The sequence below is a fragment of the Lepisosteus platostomus genome, chromosome 3, assembly GCF_059453375.1.
Source record: "Lepisosteus platostomus isolate fLepPlt1 chromosome 3, fLepPlt1.hap1, whole genome shotgun sequence".
NCBI classification, from domain to species: Eukaryota; Metazoa; Chordata; class Actinopteri; order Semionotiformes; family Lepisosteidae; genus Lepisosteus; species Lepisosteus platostomus.
The window spans coordinates 4,427,321-4,443,381 of NC_142613.1; the positions used below are offsets into that span (position 1 = coordinate 4,427,321).

At 45.5% G+C, this 16,061-nt stretch overlaps 1 protein-coding gene across 1 annotated transcript in view; it reads right to left on the reverse strand.

Moving 5' to 3' along the window:
* The window catches only part of xpo7 (exportin 7), a 43,641-nt gene that overhangs the window by 7,260 nt on the left and 20,320 nt on the right, over positions 1–16,061 (reverse strand). The window contains exons 9-22 of the mRNA XM_088624014.1: positions 15,535–15,654; positions 14,503–14,649; positions 12,270–12,442; positions 11,727–11,920; positions 9,249–9,354; positions 7,932–8,067; positions 4,009–4,082; positions 3,607–3,687; positions 2,887–2,950; positions 2,390–2,498; positions 1,393–1,499; positions 1,210–1,298; positions 696–803; positions 27–109 (exon numbers count right to left, since the gene is read on the reverse strand). Coding sequence (XP_088480140.1) covers positions 27–109; positions 696–803; positions 1,210–1,298; positions 1,393–1,499; positions 2,390–2,498; positions 2,887–2,950; positions 3,607–3,687; positions 4,009–4,082; positions 7,932–8,067; positions 9,249–9,354; positions 11,727–11,920; positions 12,270–12,442; positions 14,503–14,649; positions 15,535–15,654 — 1,591 coding nt within the window. The remainder of the gene's footprint in view (positions 1–26; positions 110–695; positions 804–1,209; positions 1,299–1,392; positions 1,500–2,389; positions 2,499–2,886; positions 2,951–3,606; positions 3,688–4,008; positions 4,083–7,931; positions 8,068–9,248; positions 9,355–11,726; positions 11,921–12,269; positions 12,443–14,502; positions 14,650–15,534; positions 15,655–16,061) is intronic.

Genomic DNA, 16,061 nt, shown 5'->3' on the forward strand with positions numbered 1-16,061 from the left:
TGCAGCTGTGCAGACTCAAGTCTTACCATATGTAGTTATCATCTTGCTGGTTTCCCTGAAGAGCAGGATTCCATTAGGCGACGACACATCAAACTGTAACCTTTGCGACCTGGAAACAATACAAGATAAACAACGCTTTGACATCCGTGCGCAGGCGCCCTGGCCTGCGGTTAAGAACCCTCTGAACAGACACCTTAAAGTTTAACAACTAAAACAGGATCATGAGCAGCAATATGGCAATTAAGACAAAACACTGGGAGATGTAAATACCAAAGCAGACTCGCATGGCGAGACACAAATAAGAAGAGCTGCTGGACCCCAGCCTGCAAATCTGCAGTTAACATTTCATCCAGGAAGAGCAATTTATGATTCGTAAGTATATTGTTTGTACTTGACAATGCAAGCCTGAAAAGAAATTGCATTCCTCTTAATATGGTAAAAAAAAAAAAGCTACGAACAATAAAATCATTATTTTATGGAATTTTTATATTCTGAACATCAAAACAAAATCATCTTATAACTTCAACACATGAACCCAGTTGTTATCAGGTGAATGACAGTCTGTTCTGGAGCAGGTGCAGTGAGATTGAATGGACCAGACAGGCGACGCAGGTGAGTTCATGATGACGGTGAACCTTTGTCACATCTGGAGTCTGAAGCCCAGCCGCACCTGTGCCCTGCTGCAAGACGCGTACCTGTTGTGGACAAGCTCTGCCATTAGCTTGAGTACAGGGGTAGTGCAAGCAGGGTCGTGGTACCACAGCTCGATTGCTCGCTGCAGGATCGGCATGTAGGAGGGGTAACTGCACGGCGAAAGCTGAGGAAAAGAGCGACTGTACAGGAGAAAAACATGCTGCTCACACATTTTGATAGCAAACGTATTTTGGACACTAGAACACATCAGAGGGGGTTTTATCTGGTGCTCAGATATCTGCTTATATTGTAAATAAACCATTTCATTATAGATAGAGATGCATATAGGTAAATGAGCACATGAGTAAAAAAGAAAAATGCTATTGGCTCCAACAGTGATTCTCAGCATGTATATATAAACTTTGTTAAAAAAGATCTGATTGCAGTAGTCTCTAGGGTTATTTTTGTGGGTTAATGAGGCAAAAAGATTTTCCAGCTGTCCCAGTGCTGGCTCCAAGGACCCTGTTCTGCATTTCCCCTGTCTGACAGGTCAGGGGAAAGAACTGTGGAGGATACATCCAGTCGAAGAGCATCATGAAGCTGGTCTTGGCATTGAAAGCAAAGGCGATGCCTCTTAAATCCCTCACCAGGCCAACCAACGTTCTCTGGAAACAAAATAGATCAAACGGATGTGTTTGATTTCTTCAAACAAAAACATCCCGACCCGCCCCTGCCCGAGAATACCACCATCTGCCTCACCTTGGCTTCCTGCTCGTTGAAGGTGTTGGTGCTGAACATCTGCGCCACTGCCTCGAACGCAGCAGTCAGCGGCAACATGAACTGCTCGAACTGGTCCTCATCTTCACCTGCAGGGACACAGGGAGAGCGAGACGGCATGAGTGGACAACGCCAACGCAACACAAATGTTACCCTACAGATTTAATTAACACTAAGCATCCAAAATGTACGCTCTTCATATGTATCTCACATAGGTTTGTGTATTTATCCATATTCCTCAGGGCATCCCTCTCTCGCTAACTGCACAAATGGACAGAAGTAAACTATCGTGAACCCAGGCTCACATAAGCTCATCAGTGTGTTGAGAGGGTCTCTATGAGCTTTGTACACACTTTTTCTGCGGAAGGTGCAATATTTTATAAGGTGGCCATTCAGAACTGGTTTGAACTGGATTGGAAGAATGCTGGACACAAGGGCTACTGTGTAATTCTATGCTGTTTTATAGGAATGTCTGCTACGAACCTAAGTAACCAATTTTATTAAAAGAAGTTATCTTTAGTAAGTAGGGAAGTAGAAAGATGTGCAAGATGGGAACCATGACAGATAACAGGAAAATATTTAAGGACTCTTCTAGTTTAATTATTTTTTAGAAAAATACACTAAGCATATCTGTGCATTTCGTTCCCATGCGCATGAAATAAAAACTTCTTTTAACTTCTGAGACGGACTCCTGACTGACTTTTAAGGGGAAGCGGGAAACATTTCTCCAACAGGTGCTAGCTATACAATATCCCGCAGAAGCAGGACATTAAGATTCCACACAGGAGAATACCGGTGCGTCCTAATACCATATCTTCAGACTTGACCGAAGCAGCGAAAGAGATGGGTCAGGCTGAACTAAACTCATTTCTGAAAACATGCTGTTCAAACTACACCACTTACACATAACATTGATGAATGAAGAAACACACTAAACTCCCCACCCCCCCCACTCCCCAACACTCTCTAAGGTTCTTACCCAGGTCGACCATGAGGAGGCGCCCCAGCGCGGTGTAGAATGTGGTCCGACACCTCATGTCAGTGAGGTTTGACTGATTGTTAATGCCCAGGAATGAAAAGTGCTCACTCTGTCAGGAGAAGCGGGACAGTGTCATGTTCCTGGGGATTTATCACTGCTAAAGGACCGTGGTGTCTATCCGAAAGGAAGCTGCTAAGAAGGCAGACTACAGTTTAACACGATCAGAGCCTTTGATCCGGCCACTCTACTTTCAGACACAAGAAGGCAAGCACAACAGGACACTGAAGGAACGCTACAAAACTTCCAGCAGCACAAATAACTGCTGGCTGTTGTGCTAAGGCAAGATTGTACCACAACAGTCTTTACCCCATGAATACCCCATACCCCGTGTGTTAAGCTATTTCATCTACATCCATGTAAACAAAAAACAGAAAATGAAATGCATCAAAGCAACACAAAAAGAATGAGGAAGTGGTGGCCAGCAGGACGGTACTTACTGTGTGGTTGTTCAGCATGAACTGAACCGCGCTGAGTTTCACCAGCTTCCTGACGCTGCTGTAGGTGCACAGAGAGTCAAGGACTCACACGCTCGTGACACGCCAGGCCTGGGTGCGGCCACAACGGGCTGGCTCACTTTCTACTACACAAGCGAAACCTTCTCAACACAATTAAAGAGACACAGGCAAACAAAACTGAATGTTAAAGAACACCAGACGTCAAATTTAGAGTTTCCCCTCTTCAATTCTTCACGCTAGAAATTAGCCTCAAAGCGTCCGGCCTGCATGTGAGAGAACTATACTCAACAGAGCTCTTATTTGCACTTCTTCCCCATATTTCATTTAGGATATATTCCTTATCATGTGCTAGGTTTTACGCTCTGTTGTTCAAATGCAGGGGACACTTCCATGCTAGTGCACCTGTCCAGTCAAGCCTTTTTAAAAACAGTTCCTCAAGGCTTGGGGAGACTGGGTACAAACAACCAGAAGCAGAGATCTGAAAGGGTCTCTGCGTGTTTTGGAAGTGATGGCCAGTACTCTGACTGTTTGCTTTAAACACATGGCAGCCATGAGCCTGCACATGTCAGATCAGCAATCCTGGCCTGTGGGACAGCTGCCTGTTCCAGTCAAATAAACCTGTGTGAGAGGGACAACTTGTAGTAACACACCCAAGACAAGAAGAAAGACACGACACCACAGTTCGTTTGCATCAAAGGATATCCAATGGACAAGTCGTTGAGAAGCTGAAGCGTCTTGGAGGTGATCGGCTCACATCTTCCCCAGTATTTCAGATTGGTGATTCTTCATCAGCCAGAGAAAACAGTCTCAGTTAGCTTCCATACGCTTTGCATTAACAAATCATGAGCACAAGACAAAGAACTCATTTCAATTTGATGGCAAAAAAAAACCATAAACCCCTTGCATGGTCAGCTGCTTTCGCTGGCCTTCATAAAGACAACAATGCCTAATCCATGCAAGTTTTAAAGGAAGTAAATAAATGAGAAAAACATCAGAAACTGACAAAGCTAGTTGTAGTATAAGAACAGCTTCTGGCTAATGTTAAGAAAAGCAAGCCTTCACTGGACTGCAGCTTGCCTGCCTGAAAGATTAAATCCGACGTACATTTTCCCAATGAACACACTGAGCACCATGGTCTCATCGTTCAGCCCCAGAACTTCCGACAGACGCCGATACAGCTGCAGAAAAAACAACAAAGACTCAAATAAGAACAAAAATAAATTGCCAAATGCTAGAAAGGCGGTCAGGAAAGCACTTTATTCCTCTTTAAAGGCCAAAACACAACAACAAAACTCTCAGCCAATGTCTATCCATCTGTGCGTTTCAATCACAAAAATTTACAAGCCCATAAAGACTCCAGATCTCTTAGAAGGGGGCAGCTGGTGCTTTCTGATGCTTGGTGACTGTTTTAGGGGATGCAAGGGCCAAAAGCGAAGGAAGTCAAAAGGGAACTGCAGAGTGTTCCCTGTTTCATACAAGTGCACTGGCCAAAGTGGCATGAATGACGTCTACAGCACGAAGGGCAGACCACACACACTCGGCTCATTCCAGACACCGTTCAGCTGTTGCCAATTACAGTCCCTTAGATGTAGCTCATCTGACGGCTCAATTTCCGGAATGGTCAAATGAGCGTAGTTTACAGGGAAACGAGACTCCCGACTGTCAGTGGGATTTCAGTTTTTACGAGCCGCAGGCTCTTGTCTAGCTGACAGAGTATGCAGTTTTGGACGCTGCAATCCGGTTACCAAATTTTACAGGACATATAGAACTGACATCAAGCATGTTGTTTCTGTACAGCCGGCATTAATGAGGCTGTGGCTTCTAATCCCTAAAATGCAACACAACAGCTTGCAAAGAGGAGCCTTACCCATTTCCCCAGATTAATAACAAATCAATTTTCTTCTTCGGTCAACACTGCACACGGGGGCTGTCAGTTAACAGATGACTAGACACAGGTTTTATGCAAAAAGGGTTTAAAATAAAATAAAAAAAGGCTGGGCTGGTGGTTAACCCTTCATGCTGGTCAGAAAACTCAATCATTTGACTGTGGTGAATTACCGACCACAGAGCATTTCTGATCAAACGCCGAAAAAAAAAAAAAAACATGTCCATAGACCCCCATTAACCTGAAGCCCAATTCTCCAGCTTTCTCCCCTACTGATTCACCTCCAGGTCCTTCCACAGGTTTACAAATGCAGCATGGTGAAAGTCAGCACAAGCTTTATTTCAGCGAAAGCTTCTGAAATGCACATCTGAGCCTGGGCCAGCAGTGAGATCACAGGGTGGATGAAGCCATCCTGATCTTTCAATGCTCCACAGCTAGAAACCGAACACAGATCCACAGCCACCCTTCACCCACATCAGTATGCCTGGTCACCCCCAGGAGGCAGCCCCTCAGACTGGACTGAACCCAGTTTGGTGGAGGAGAGGGAAAGAGGCTCCTGCAAGGTGAGAAGAGGGCACTAGGGCTGTTATGTGGGCACTAAAGCCTGACTCCCACCGGCTTCGTCTGGCACTGGTGGAAATTTCCCTCCAGTGTGTGTGGACTGGCACTGCAGTGCCCTTCCCTCTGGCCTGGCTGTTCCTGAGCTGCACCAATAACAGTACAGAACAGGTCGGCCCAGAGAAACTCTGCCTTTCTGTCCTGCCCAATAAAACCAAGTGAAAGGAGGTTAGATAAACACAGATCAGGGGTCATCTTGAGAGTCAGAATCGGAATTACAACTATTCATTAAAATCCCCAAATTTGCTTCTTAAAGTACATGCATCTGCTTAAATAAATATTTCCATAGCTAGGACTCTCATTGTCCCTTTACGTCAGAAAAATTATAAAGGCAGTTATGATGGCACCACCATGCAAAAAAACAAAAACGATTTCACTAGCTGTTAAATGCAGTATCTCCAGATAACGCCCCCTCGCAAACACAAATTAACAGCAGCACTGAGAGCACCGAGCAGAGTAATGCACAGCAGGCTTGCGTTGGCAGCACTTGTGTGATGTGCACACTTGTGAAGTGTTTCGTTGTCAGGCAGGAGATCATTTCAGTTTGATTCTAAATGTCAGGGGAACTGCACTCCTCAGCTGAAACGTTCAGTTGTAGGAATCATTCAGCTGCAGAGAGTTTGTAGGTGCCAGTAACCTACTGCAGTGCCAGTGCCGTGCTGCCCAGGTCCAGCAACCCCTGAGAATGTCTCTGCGGCTCATTTGAAGTTCCTGGCCCGTAACAGCCAGCCTGGCTTCACCTCAAAGAGAGAGCAAGAGTGGCTGGTCTCCCTACCCTCCCTGCTGGCACGAGGGAATCTGGCTCTGTAGCCTTAGGAAGCAGCAGATGATGTTCATGAAAACAGCTACAAGGTCTTTCACAATTTGCTTGCACCTGTCTCTGCAGTGAAGCCATATTCTTATACGGTTTCCCCAGCTATGCCAATGATCCCCCCCTCTAAAACCTCGAGGGAGTCTTTCCCAGCTGAACATCTGTCTGTGATGTCATATTGGCGACTCAATTACAGCGCAGCAGATATTTCATTCCCAGACCTGCTGCTTCCTTAGGGAACTCATGCATAGTGATCGCCTTTATGAAGGTATCAAAGTAACAGAACCCCGAGACGAACTTCTCAGAAAGGAGGGCAAGTGTGATGCATGCAAGCATCTGCTCGCATGTCAGTTCCCTTTCGGGTTTTGGCAGATGCCCTGGTTGGCATGCATCACTTGACAAGGCAGAAAAGCAAACAAGTGAAACAGAAAATAGAAGCACACCACTGGCCAGATGCCACTGGTTGTAACGAACTATGGGTACAAATTATAATTAGATCTTCATCCAATCAGAATGCTACGGGAGAGGGAAATGTTTTAGGACTCTTTTAATCCTTGTTTCTTCACAGGCTCGTGTGTCATGCTGCACCCTTGACTTTGACCATGTGGGGTTGTACAGCAATGCAAAGGGGATTAGCATTGCTTTGCATGTGGCCTTTTCTTTCCAAGCACCTCGAAAGCCAGCTACTGATGGCAATGTTGCTAAAGAGGCTACTGAGGAAGGCGGCACTCTGGAGGTTACGGCATGGAGAAAGCTAAGACCCACAGGACTGCCACAAGTGGAGGGAGACAGAGCCGCTAAGCTACACCAAATACTACGAAACACTTATCTTGCGTGTTCACACTTTCAAGGGCTCTGCACAAGCACAAAGGAAAAGTCCAATTAAACTCAGGCTGAGCTTTTCAGGGGACACGCAACACAATAAATTAAGCTTGCAGACTTAAGCAAAAACATTCCAATTCGAGTTTTAAAAGGAAACAACACTTCCCCATTGCTACATGTGCAACACCATTTTGCAATTTATTGATAAAAAAAATGATAGCAATATTAGCGCATGCATGTTGAAGTTTTGTTTTGGACTTCTTTTAAAACATGCACCGCAGGTTTCGCCTGCACGCAAATCAACAGCAGCACTGAAAACACCGAAACCCAAAAATATACAACAGTCTTGCTTTGGCAAAACCTGTGCAACATTCTATCAAATCTTGTTCAGATATCTGTTAGTCTATATGATAACCATGAGGTTCTATCCATAGCTTCCAATCAAACTCTTCAACAGGAAGTATTGCAGCAGTGATACTGGAGCAGAGGCCGGTTAAAAACGAATCCGCACAGAGATGGGCATCAGATTTCAGGATCCAAAACAAAAGAGCATGCAATACTTTCACGCTTACGAGCGAAAGACGTTTAGTGACTGCTAAAAATGCAATATTTTGAGATCTGGCTCCATACAATTTCTGTATAAAAAAAGGCAGTTTTTTTCTGCAAAAAAAGTCACAAAATGTTCCGTTTTATACATCTTTGAAATGTAGAAATTCACAACAGACGAGCAAACATTCAGAGCCGGACTCAAGCCCATCTGTCATGCTGGGGTCTAAAAGTTCCGATTTAGGAATTTCTGCTTCGCAGGCAATTAAGTTCAGTTTCTGAGCCACGTTCTGTGCCTTAAGGACTCACAATACTCTGCTTACGCTACAGTGGCCCCTGAATTACCTTAGAGGATTTCTGCACCTGGTCTCCAATGTAGATCTTCCGGAACTGCTCGAAGAAGCTGAGCATGGCCAGTTCCAGCTTTTCATTTCCTGCTTGAGCAAGACGAGAGTCTGTCAAGTTCATCAACTGCAGGACTCTGCAAACAAAAACATTTGTGTGGTGAGGGCAGAAGTCACCGTTTGCTCATGCTATGAAATAGGCCAGGGCAGCAAATACATCACATCAGTAACCAAAGCTGCACAACGCGACCTGCTTCTTAAGAAATAAAAAACATATTTATAGTCACAGTGATTTTCCTCTGAAAGATTTTTTTCCATTACTCATCCAAAACACAAGAACCCATTAGCAGAACGGATGAAATATTATTCATAGATCTTTTTTAGACTATTACTGGTACTTTCAGGCCACACTCTTTTCTCTAAGTAAGGGATACAAAGTTCAAGATTCAATTTCTGAATTTTAGTCTTCTTTATGTAGGCAGTAAAGTGTGTAAATGACATAATTATATAGTAAATTATCTCTTAACAAGCAAAACAAAAATTGAAATTTGGGTAATTTGTATCATTTTTTTATACCACATTACAAAGCACACGTTTAAATCCAGTATGAGAGACCTTTCCTCCTAAAATGTATTTTGTTTTCTAGGGATTCAGGCCCAGACCTCATAATATAGACTTTCTGACAGTCAGGGGATTGGCAGGACGGCTCTATCACAAGACACGCCCAGGGCACTGCAGACGGGTAACAGGCACACACAGAGCACCCAAGGACACCGCACGTAGGCAATGGGGACACCCATAGATAACAGTGAACCCCAAGATATCGCAGGTAGGCAAGGAGTAGACCCATAGTGCATCCTAAGATGTTGTAGGTAGGCAATGGTTATGCTCTATGTGCACTCCAAAACAATGTAGGCAGGCAACCCTGAGCGTACCCCAAAACGTGCCAGGCAGTCAACCCTGAGTGTACCCCAAAACGTGCCAGGTAGGCAATGGTGTGTCCCGAGTGTACCCCAAGATGCTGCAGGTAGGTAATGGTGTACTGTGAGTGCACCCCAAGACGTGCCAGGTAGGGAACCCTGAGTTTACCCTAGGACGTGTCAGGTAGACAATGGTGTGTCCCGAGTGTACCCCAAGATGCTGCAGGTAGGTAAAAGTGCACCCCAAGATGCTGCAGACAGGCAACAGTGTACCGTGAGTGTACCCCAAGACGCTGCAGGTAGACAATCCTGAGTGTACCCCGAGATGCTGCAGTTAAGCAACCCTGAGTGTACCCAGAACAGGCACGAGTCCCTTCTGTGGTACTCAAGACACTCACCGACAGACTAGCTCTCCGTCCATGGCATCCTGCTCGTCTGTGCTCGCGAAAGACACCCGCCCTCCGATCACAGCTCCGATGATGTACACCAGCCACGTCAGGCGGCCTGGACACAGAAACAGGGAAAATCTGATTTCACACGTGGTGCGTGGTGTACAGGACGGTACAGCCAGAGACCTAAAACATCGATCACTATGCGTCATTAATACAGCTTCTCTTTCAAAGTGTCTCTAGTTCTACCAAAAACACGTCCCTTTGATTTATTTTTACATTGCATTTATATTACTTTGTACAGTGCCTTGCGAAAGTATTCGGCCCCCTTGAACTTTTCAACCTTTTGCCACATTTCAGGCTTCAAACATAAAGATATAAATTTTTTATTTTATGTGAAGAATCACCAACAAGTGGGACACAATTGTGAAGTGGAACGAAATCTATTGGATTTTTGAAACTTTTTTAACTAATAAAAAAATGAAAAGTGGGGCGTGCAAAATTATTCGGCCCCTTTGCGTTAATACTTTGTAGAGCCACCTTTTGCTGCGATTACAGCTGCAAGTCGCTTGGGGTATGTCTCTATCAGTTTTGCACATCGAGAGACTGAAATTCTTGCCCATTCTTCCTTGCAAAACAGCTCGAGCTCAGTGAGGTTGGATGGAGAGCGTTTGTGAACAGCAGTTTTCAGCTCTTTCCACAGATTCTCGATTGGATTCAGGTCTGGACTTTGACTTGGCCATTCAAACACCTGGATACGTTTATTTGTGAACCATTCCTTTGTAGATTTTGCTGTATGTTTGGGATCATTGTCTTGTTGGAAGATAAATCTCCGTCCCAGTTTCAGGTCTTTTGCAGACTCCAACAGGTTTTCATCCAGAATGGTCCTGTATTTGGCTGCATCCATCTTCCCCTCAATTTTAACCATCTTCCCTGTCCCTGCTGAAGAAAAGCAGGCCCAAACCATGATGCTGCCACCACCATGTTTGACAGTGGGGATGGTGTGTTGAGGGTGATGAGCTGTGTTGCTTTTACGCCAAACATATCGTTTTGCATTGTGGCCAAAAAGTTCGATTTTGGTTTCATCTGACCAGAGCACCTTCTTCCACATGTTTGGGGTGTCTCCCAGGTGGCTTGTGGCAAACTTTAGACGAGACTTTTTATGGATATCTTTGAGAAATGGCTTTCTTCTTGCCACTCTTCCATAAAGGCCAGATTTGTGCAGTGTAAGACTGATTGTTGTCCTATGGACAGACTCTCCCACCTCAGCTGTAGTTCTCTGCAGTTCATCCAGAGTGATCATGGGCCTCTTGGCTGCATCTCTGATCAGTCTTCTCCTTGTCTGAGCTGAAAGTTTAGAGGGACGGCCAGGTCTTGGTAGATTTGCAGTGGTCTGATACTCCTTCCATTTCAAGATGATCGCTTGCACAGTGCTCCTTGGGATGTTTGAAGCTTGGGAAATCTTTTTGTATCCAAATCCGGCTTTAAACTTCTCCACAACAGTATTACGGACCTGCCTGGTGTGTTCCTTGGTCTTCATGATGCTCTCTGCGCTTTCAACAGAACCTTGAGACTATCACAGAGCAGGTGCATTTATACAGAAACTTGATTACACACAGGTGGATTCTATTTATCACCATCAGTCATTTAGGACAACATTGGATCATTCAGAGATCCTCGCTGAACTTCTGGAGTGAGTTTGCTGCACTGAAAGTAAAGGGGCCGAATAATTTTGCACGCCCCACTTTTCATTTTTTTATTAGTTAAAAAAGTTTCAAAAATCCAATAGATTTCGTTCCACTTCACAATTGTGTCCCACTTGTTGGTGATTCTTCACATAAAATAAAAAATTTATATCTTTATGTTTGTAGCCTGAAATGTGGCAAAAGGTTGAAAAGTTCAAGGGGGCCGAATACTTTCGCAAGGCACTGTATGTTCAAGCCCTTAATGACACAACAGCTGAGCTCTGAATATGCAAAAAATCCAAACAAACTGTGGACATAAACTGTCACCTTTAAGAGGGACCAAAGACATGCTTTCAAGGCCATTAGCACTCTTGTCACCAAAACCGGCTCCACAATTTCTGAAGGTAATGTTCAACTTACCATAAAGTAAAAACTAGATCAGGGCCTGGATCAAATCAAGACTTCTAAGCACTTTTCCATTGTGTATTACAAAGCCAATGCACGATGGTGGGTGTCTCGTTTCACAGAACCAGTTATGGGAAAACAAGAAGCCTTCAGCAAATAAGAAAGCTGCTGTGCAGAATCAGTGCAGGCGTAGGCTGACTTGCTGAGTGCTTTCAGTAGAATGAAAGAGTTTTGTCCCCCCCCCCCCCATCAACAGGACCAGCGCAAGTCTGGAACACACTTTCCCGTGTGTTTTGTGCAACAAAGCATCCTGCTGTCAGGATGACCTACCTTTGGGTCACAGCAAGGCATTCTGGGCTGGGTAATGCCCAGAAGCTGGACAACCAGCTGTGCTCACCTTCCTGCACGGCGATGTCCATGGCGCTGGCGTTGCTGGACTGCAGCAGCTCCTGGTACGACTGGGCCGACTGGTCGAAGAGCTGCACCAGGAGGGCACAGGTCTTCTCGTACTCGCAGCGCCCGATGGTGGACAGCTGGTCCAGCTGCTGCTGCACCAGCCCCGTGTCGTCCAGAGGATCCTCCAGGCCATCTCTGTCAACCACACAGCAAAGCAGACACACAGGCACACCGCCGTCAAAGCCTGCTGCCACCTTCTTTCACAAGGGGAGCCCTGCAGTCTGTCAGAGGTCAACCGTTCTTGGAAAAAGCAGTGCACCATCGGCATGTTCCACCGTACGATCTGCTACTCCTGAAAACACTTCCTCCAGAAACGACGACTTTAGACTTCAAAGTAATGCGCGTTAGAAAAAGAAAACTGCCTCGTCAGGTCACCGCATAATCTTAAGTAGGGGGAACTCAAGAGAGTGAACCAGCTAGTACACGGCAAATGGCGCATTCGTCCAAGGAAGTCTACCTCTGGTCTCAGGAAGAAGGCCCTTACCGGAGTATGATGTGCACAGACTCCAGGCGCGAGGTGATGTAGGCCTTGGTGACCTCGGGGGTGTAGGTCTCCAGCATGTGGGGCTCCGTGGCCTTCACGTAGGGTACAGAGGCGGCCAGCCGCTGCCACAGGCTCAGCAGGTAGTGCACGCTGTTGGGGGCGAACTCCCAGTGCTGCAGAGGGGGGACAGAACACGAATCTGAGCACCAGTGCGTGTGGGCGCAGAGCCAGGGACGGCTGACCACGCTGCTGATGTAACCGAGTCGCTCAGTGCGCTGTGTGGGTGAGAGTTTACGTCACCCCCCCCCCCTCGGAAATTCAGGCAGCGGTATAGTGACGGGGGGCCCCAGCTTTCGGCGTGCTGTGCCCAGAGCCTGCGAGCGAATCACAGCAGGGCCTGGGAGAGCTGCTCTCGTCACATTATTGACGTAATTCTCTTCCACCCCAGCCTAAGACTTGGCATTTAAAAACTTCTGTTTTCATCTTTTGCATGAGTAACTCCAGCAGGGGAAACGTGGTTAATCTGCCTGCTCGTTCACATTTACTTATAACGTCATTAAGCAAATTCTAACACGCAGAATCAACTGAAGCTGGCTGCACTTACCGTTATCAAACAAGACTCAAAACTAAGGTAAGCAGTCTTAATAAACAAGATAATAATTGAAAGCAAATGAAGTTAAATGCTTGACGAAGAATTGTAGATGCAGCCAGCAGAAATGACTATTGCTGCTTTAGCACAGTCTACAGTACTATGAAGTGGTCTTAAAGTAAGACCTTCTTACTCTCTGCAAGCACTGTGTTTATACTTCATGCTCATGTTAGAGCTTGATGAAATAATAACCCAACTGAGAGAGAAGTAACTACAGACTCTGCATTCTCCTGAGACAGCAGCACCTCAGACATACACTGCTCCCAGGGAGTCGAGATGAGAGATCCGATGAGATTAAGTCGACATGCTCACAGAAACCACTAGAGGGCAAAGTGCTACACTGCTGTAATGTCACGAAACCCCAATCCATCATACTCATCTTTGTTTAATGTTATGTTTCTTAACCTTCATTGACAAAGATGTAATTACTGGCTTTCCATGTAATATTTGCCCCACAGAGAACATTTTTCCAAACACATTATTCCACCAATTTCACAACTGTGGCAGAAGTTTTCATTAACATGAAAAACGAACAACCCATAAGGAATCTTACCAACTCTACCTGTGCTCGGAAGAACTGGATCTCTTTTGTTTTATGAAATGAAAAGAACTGCACATTCCAGAATACAGAAGCACCAATCGCAGGAAAAAATCCCAGAGAGTTTAAATCTGTTCCAATGACATTTATAATTTTATAATACCACACATCCCCTAAGTATTACGCAGTCACATGTTAAAAAAGTACAGCAAGGACACAACTGATTGGAGAAAGACGGACTTCACACAGACAAAAATCTCACACAATGCTACCTCAGGGACACATGAAGGAGGAGCCATAATGGGGATAAACAGGAAAGATAAGTCATTTAAGAATACAGGAGCACACACTACCCAATCTGTGCATGATGAACAAAAACACATGAAGTGTACAGGCTATGCTCCCCCTGCCAGCGGGGAGAAACTGAGACAGAGGTGCACTTCCTACTGCACTGTGACAAATATTCTGGGATTAGAGAAAAATTCTTCCTTAAATTTACAAATCTAATCCCAGAATTCCCACACCTGCCAGAGTCCCAATCCTACTGGGAGAGGGAGGAGCGAACTGGCAGCCCAGTATGTGATCTCCTGTCACAGCCTGAGGAACAGTGAGCCTGTCTCACAGAAATGCTCCATATGTTTATATGTAAATATCTCATGATTGTGTCTGTATTGTAAATGTCTGTAGATTTCTTATGCTAATCGTATTTGTTTTGGCAATACGGATTTTACTCATTGGTCCGGTCTCTGCAACTGTCTCTACAGTAAGTCTCCAAACTCTTGCCCCCAATGACTCCTTCCACCCCATCCGTCAACACAGGACACACAGACACCTTGACATCTCAACATGACACCCCTCCTACTTGTTACGGCCAACCAATCACAGACTCGTCTGTTGCTGTTGGAACCTGAGGCAGGCAGAGGTCTGTAACACTGACAACACAGGACTCATTCTCCTAACTGGGGTTTTTGAGAGGTGGGACCGAGGAGTATACGTCTCCAGTGACTCTTTGTCAGTCGTAGCTTGCTCAAGCAGAACAGACTCACCTGCAAACTGGTCACTGTGAAGTTGGCTATTAGCCGAATGACCTCGGGGTAGTTCTCCACCTTCACCAGCTCCCCGAGCTGGTAGTTGCTTTTCAGCCTGGCCAGCAGTCGGCAAAACTCATGGTAATTGTTTGAGTCCGACAAGCTCTGTGAAGGACAGAAGACACTTCTTCAGCCTATGTGACCTATCCCTACCCCTGATACTTTTTAAAATGCACAATTATGTTAATGATGTCCTTTTCCTGTTTTGTATCTCTGACGATGCTATGAAGATCACTGAGATGTCTTTTTAGGTGTGTCTCACCTTCTAGTTGGTATTTGGCTTCTTTATTGCTGCATGGACACTAGCTGTTGAACCCTTTGAAGTAGTCTCCCTTCATCAGCCCAGAATTAGAGTTCTTTTTATACTGGTTCACCTTTTGACTTGCTTAACCTCCACCACTCATCTGTTTTCAGTAAGCACTTCCTCCTCAGGGGTTTGGAGCGAGCTGGATCCTAACCCTGGAAAGGACACCAGTCCATCACAGGGCACTCACACAACACACACACCCTGGACAGGACTCCAATCCATCCCAGGATGTTTACAAACCCAGGATGGGATACCAGTCCATCAAAGGACATGACCCTGGACGGGACACACACACTACCCCGGATGGGACGTCAGTCCATCACAGGACACACACACACTCACCCTGGACGCCAGTCCATCAAAGGTCTATTCCCCCAGTAGAGGGGGGTGGGGGAACCAGCTTATACAGCAGCCCATATCAACACTGGGCTTCAAGAGGACATAGCAAAGGGAGTATTTTCATTGTCCTGCAGCTCTTCTGGCTTTCTTTTCAAATTAGATTACCTCAACTAAAGCAGATGCTGGCTTGACTCGCTGCACTCTTTTAACACCATCTAAAGACGCCGTCAAAACCAAAGGGCCGACATCTCCAGGGCCAAGTCTGGAGAGCATCCACACAGCCCATTCTGAAGAACCACTGATTTTATTAGCCTTCAGAGCACCTTAAAGAAATGTCGGTTTACCTGGGGGTTTTCCAGAATCCTTTTGACTCCATCTACCAGGTGAGACAGGAACTTTGCCCTCTCTGCATTGTTAAACAGGGACCTTCGAACAGAAGCTATTTGTACTAAGCATGATAACACCTGAGAAATAAAGCACATAGAGTTGAGTTATTTGTTGGTTATTGCAATACACCAATAAACAACCTTACCAGCATTCATTCCATGCATGATGAAAGAACATTAAAATGGTAACAGATGAGAGATCAGCTCATGCACAATCCCTGAACTGCATGCAGTCCTGGTGTCAAGGGTCTGGAGGATTCTGCACCATGAGCAAGACTGACAGGGCAAAGTTTCCCTTTTGCTGCGTATTTTCAGTGCTAAATGCTTCTGCATTTTACCTCCAATACTGTCTCTGGGTCCTTATTTCCTTGCCAAGTCAGCAGCTGACTACACAGACCTTCGGTGTGGCTGAGTCAATGCCTTTGAGATCTACAGCATTCTACATGAGGGGACGATGGTAACTGGGACAGCTGCCATGACCACAC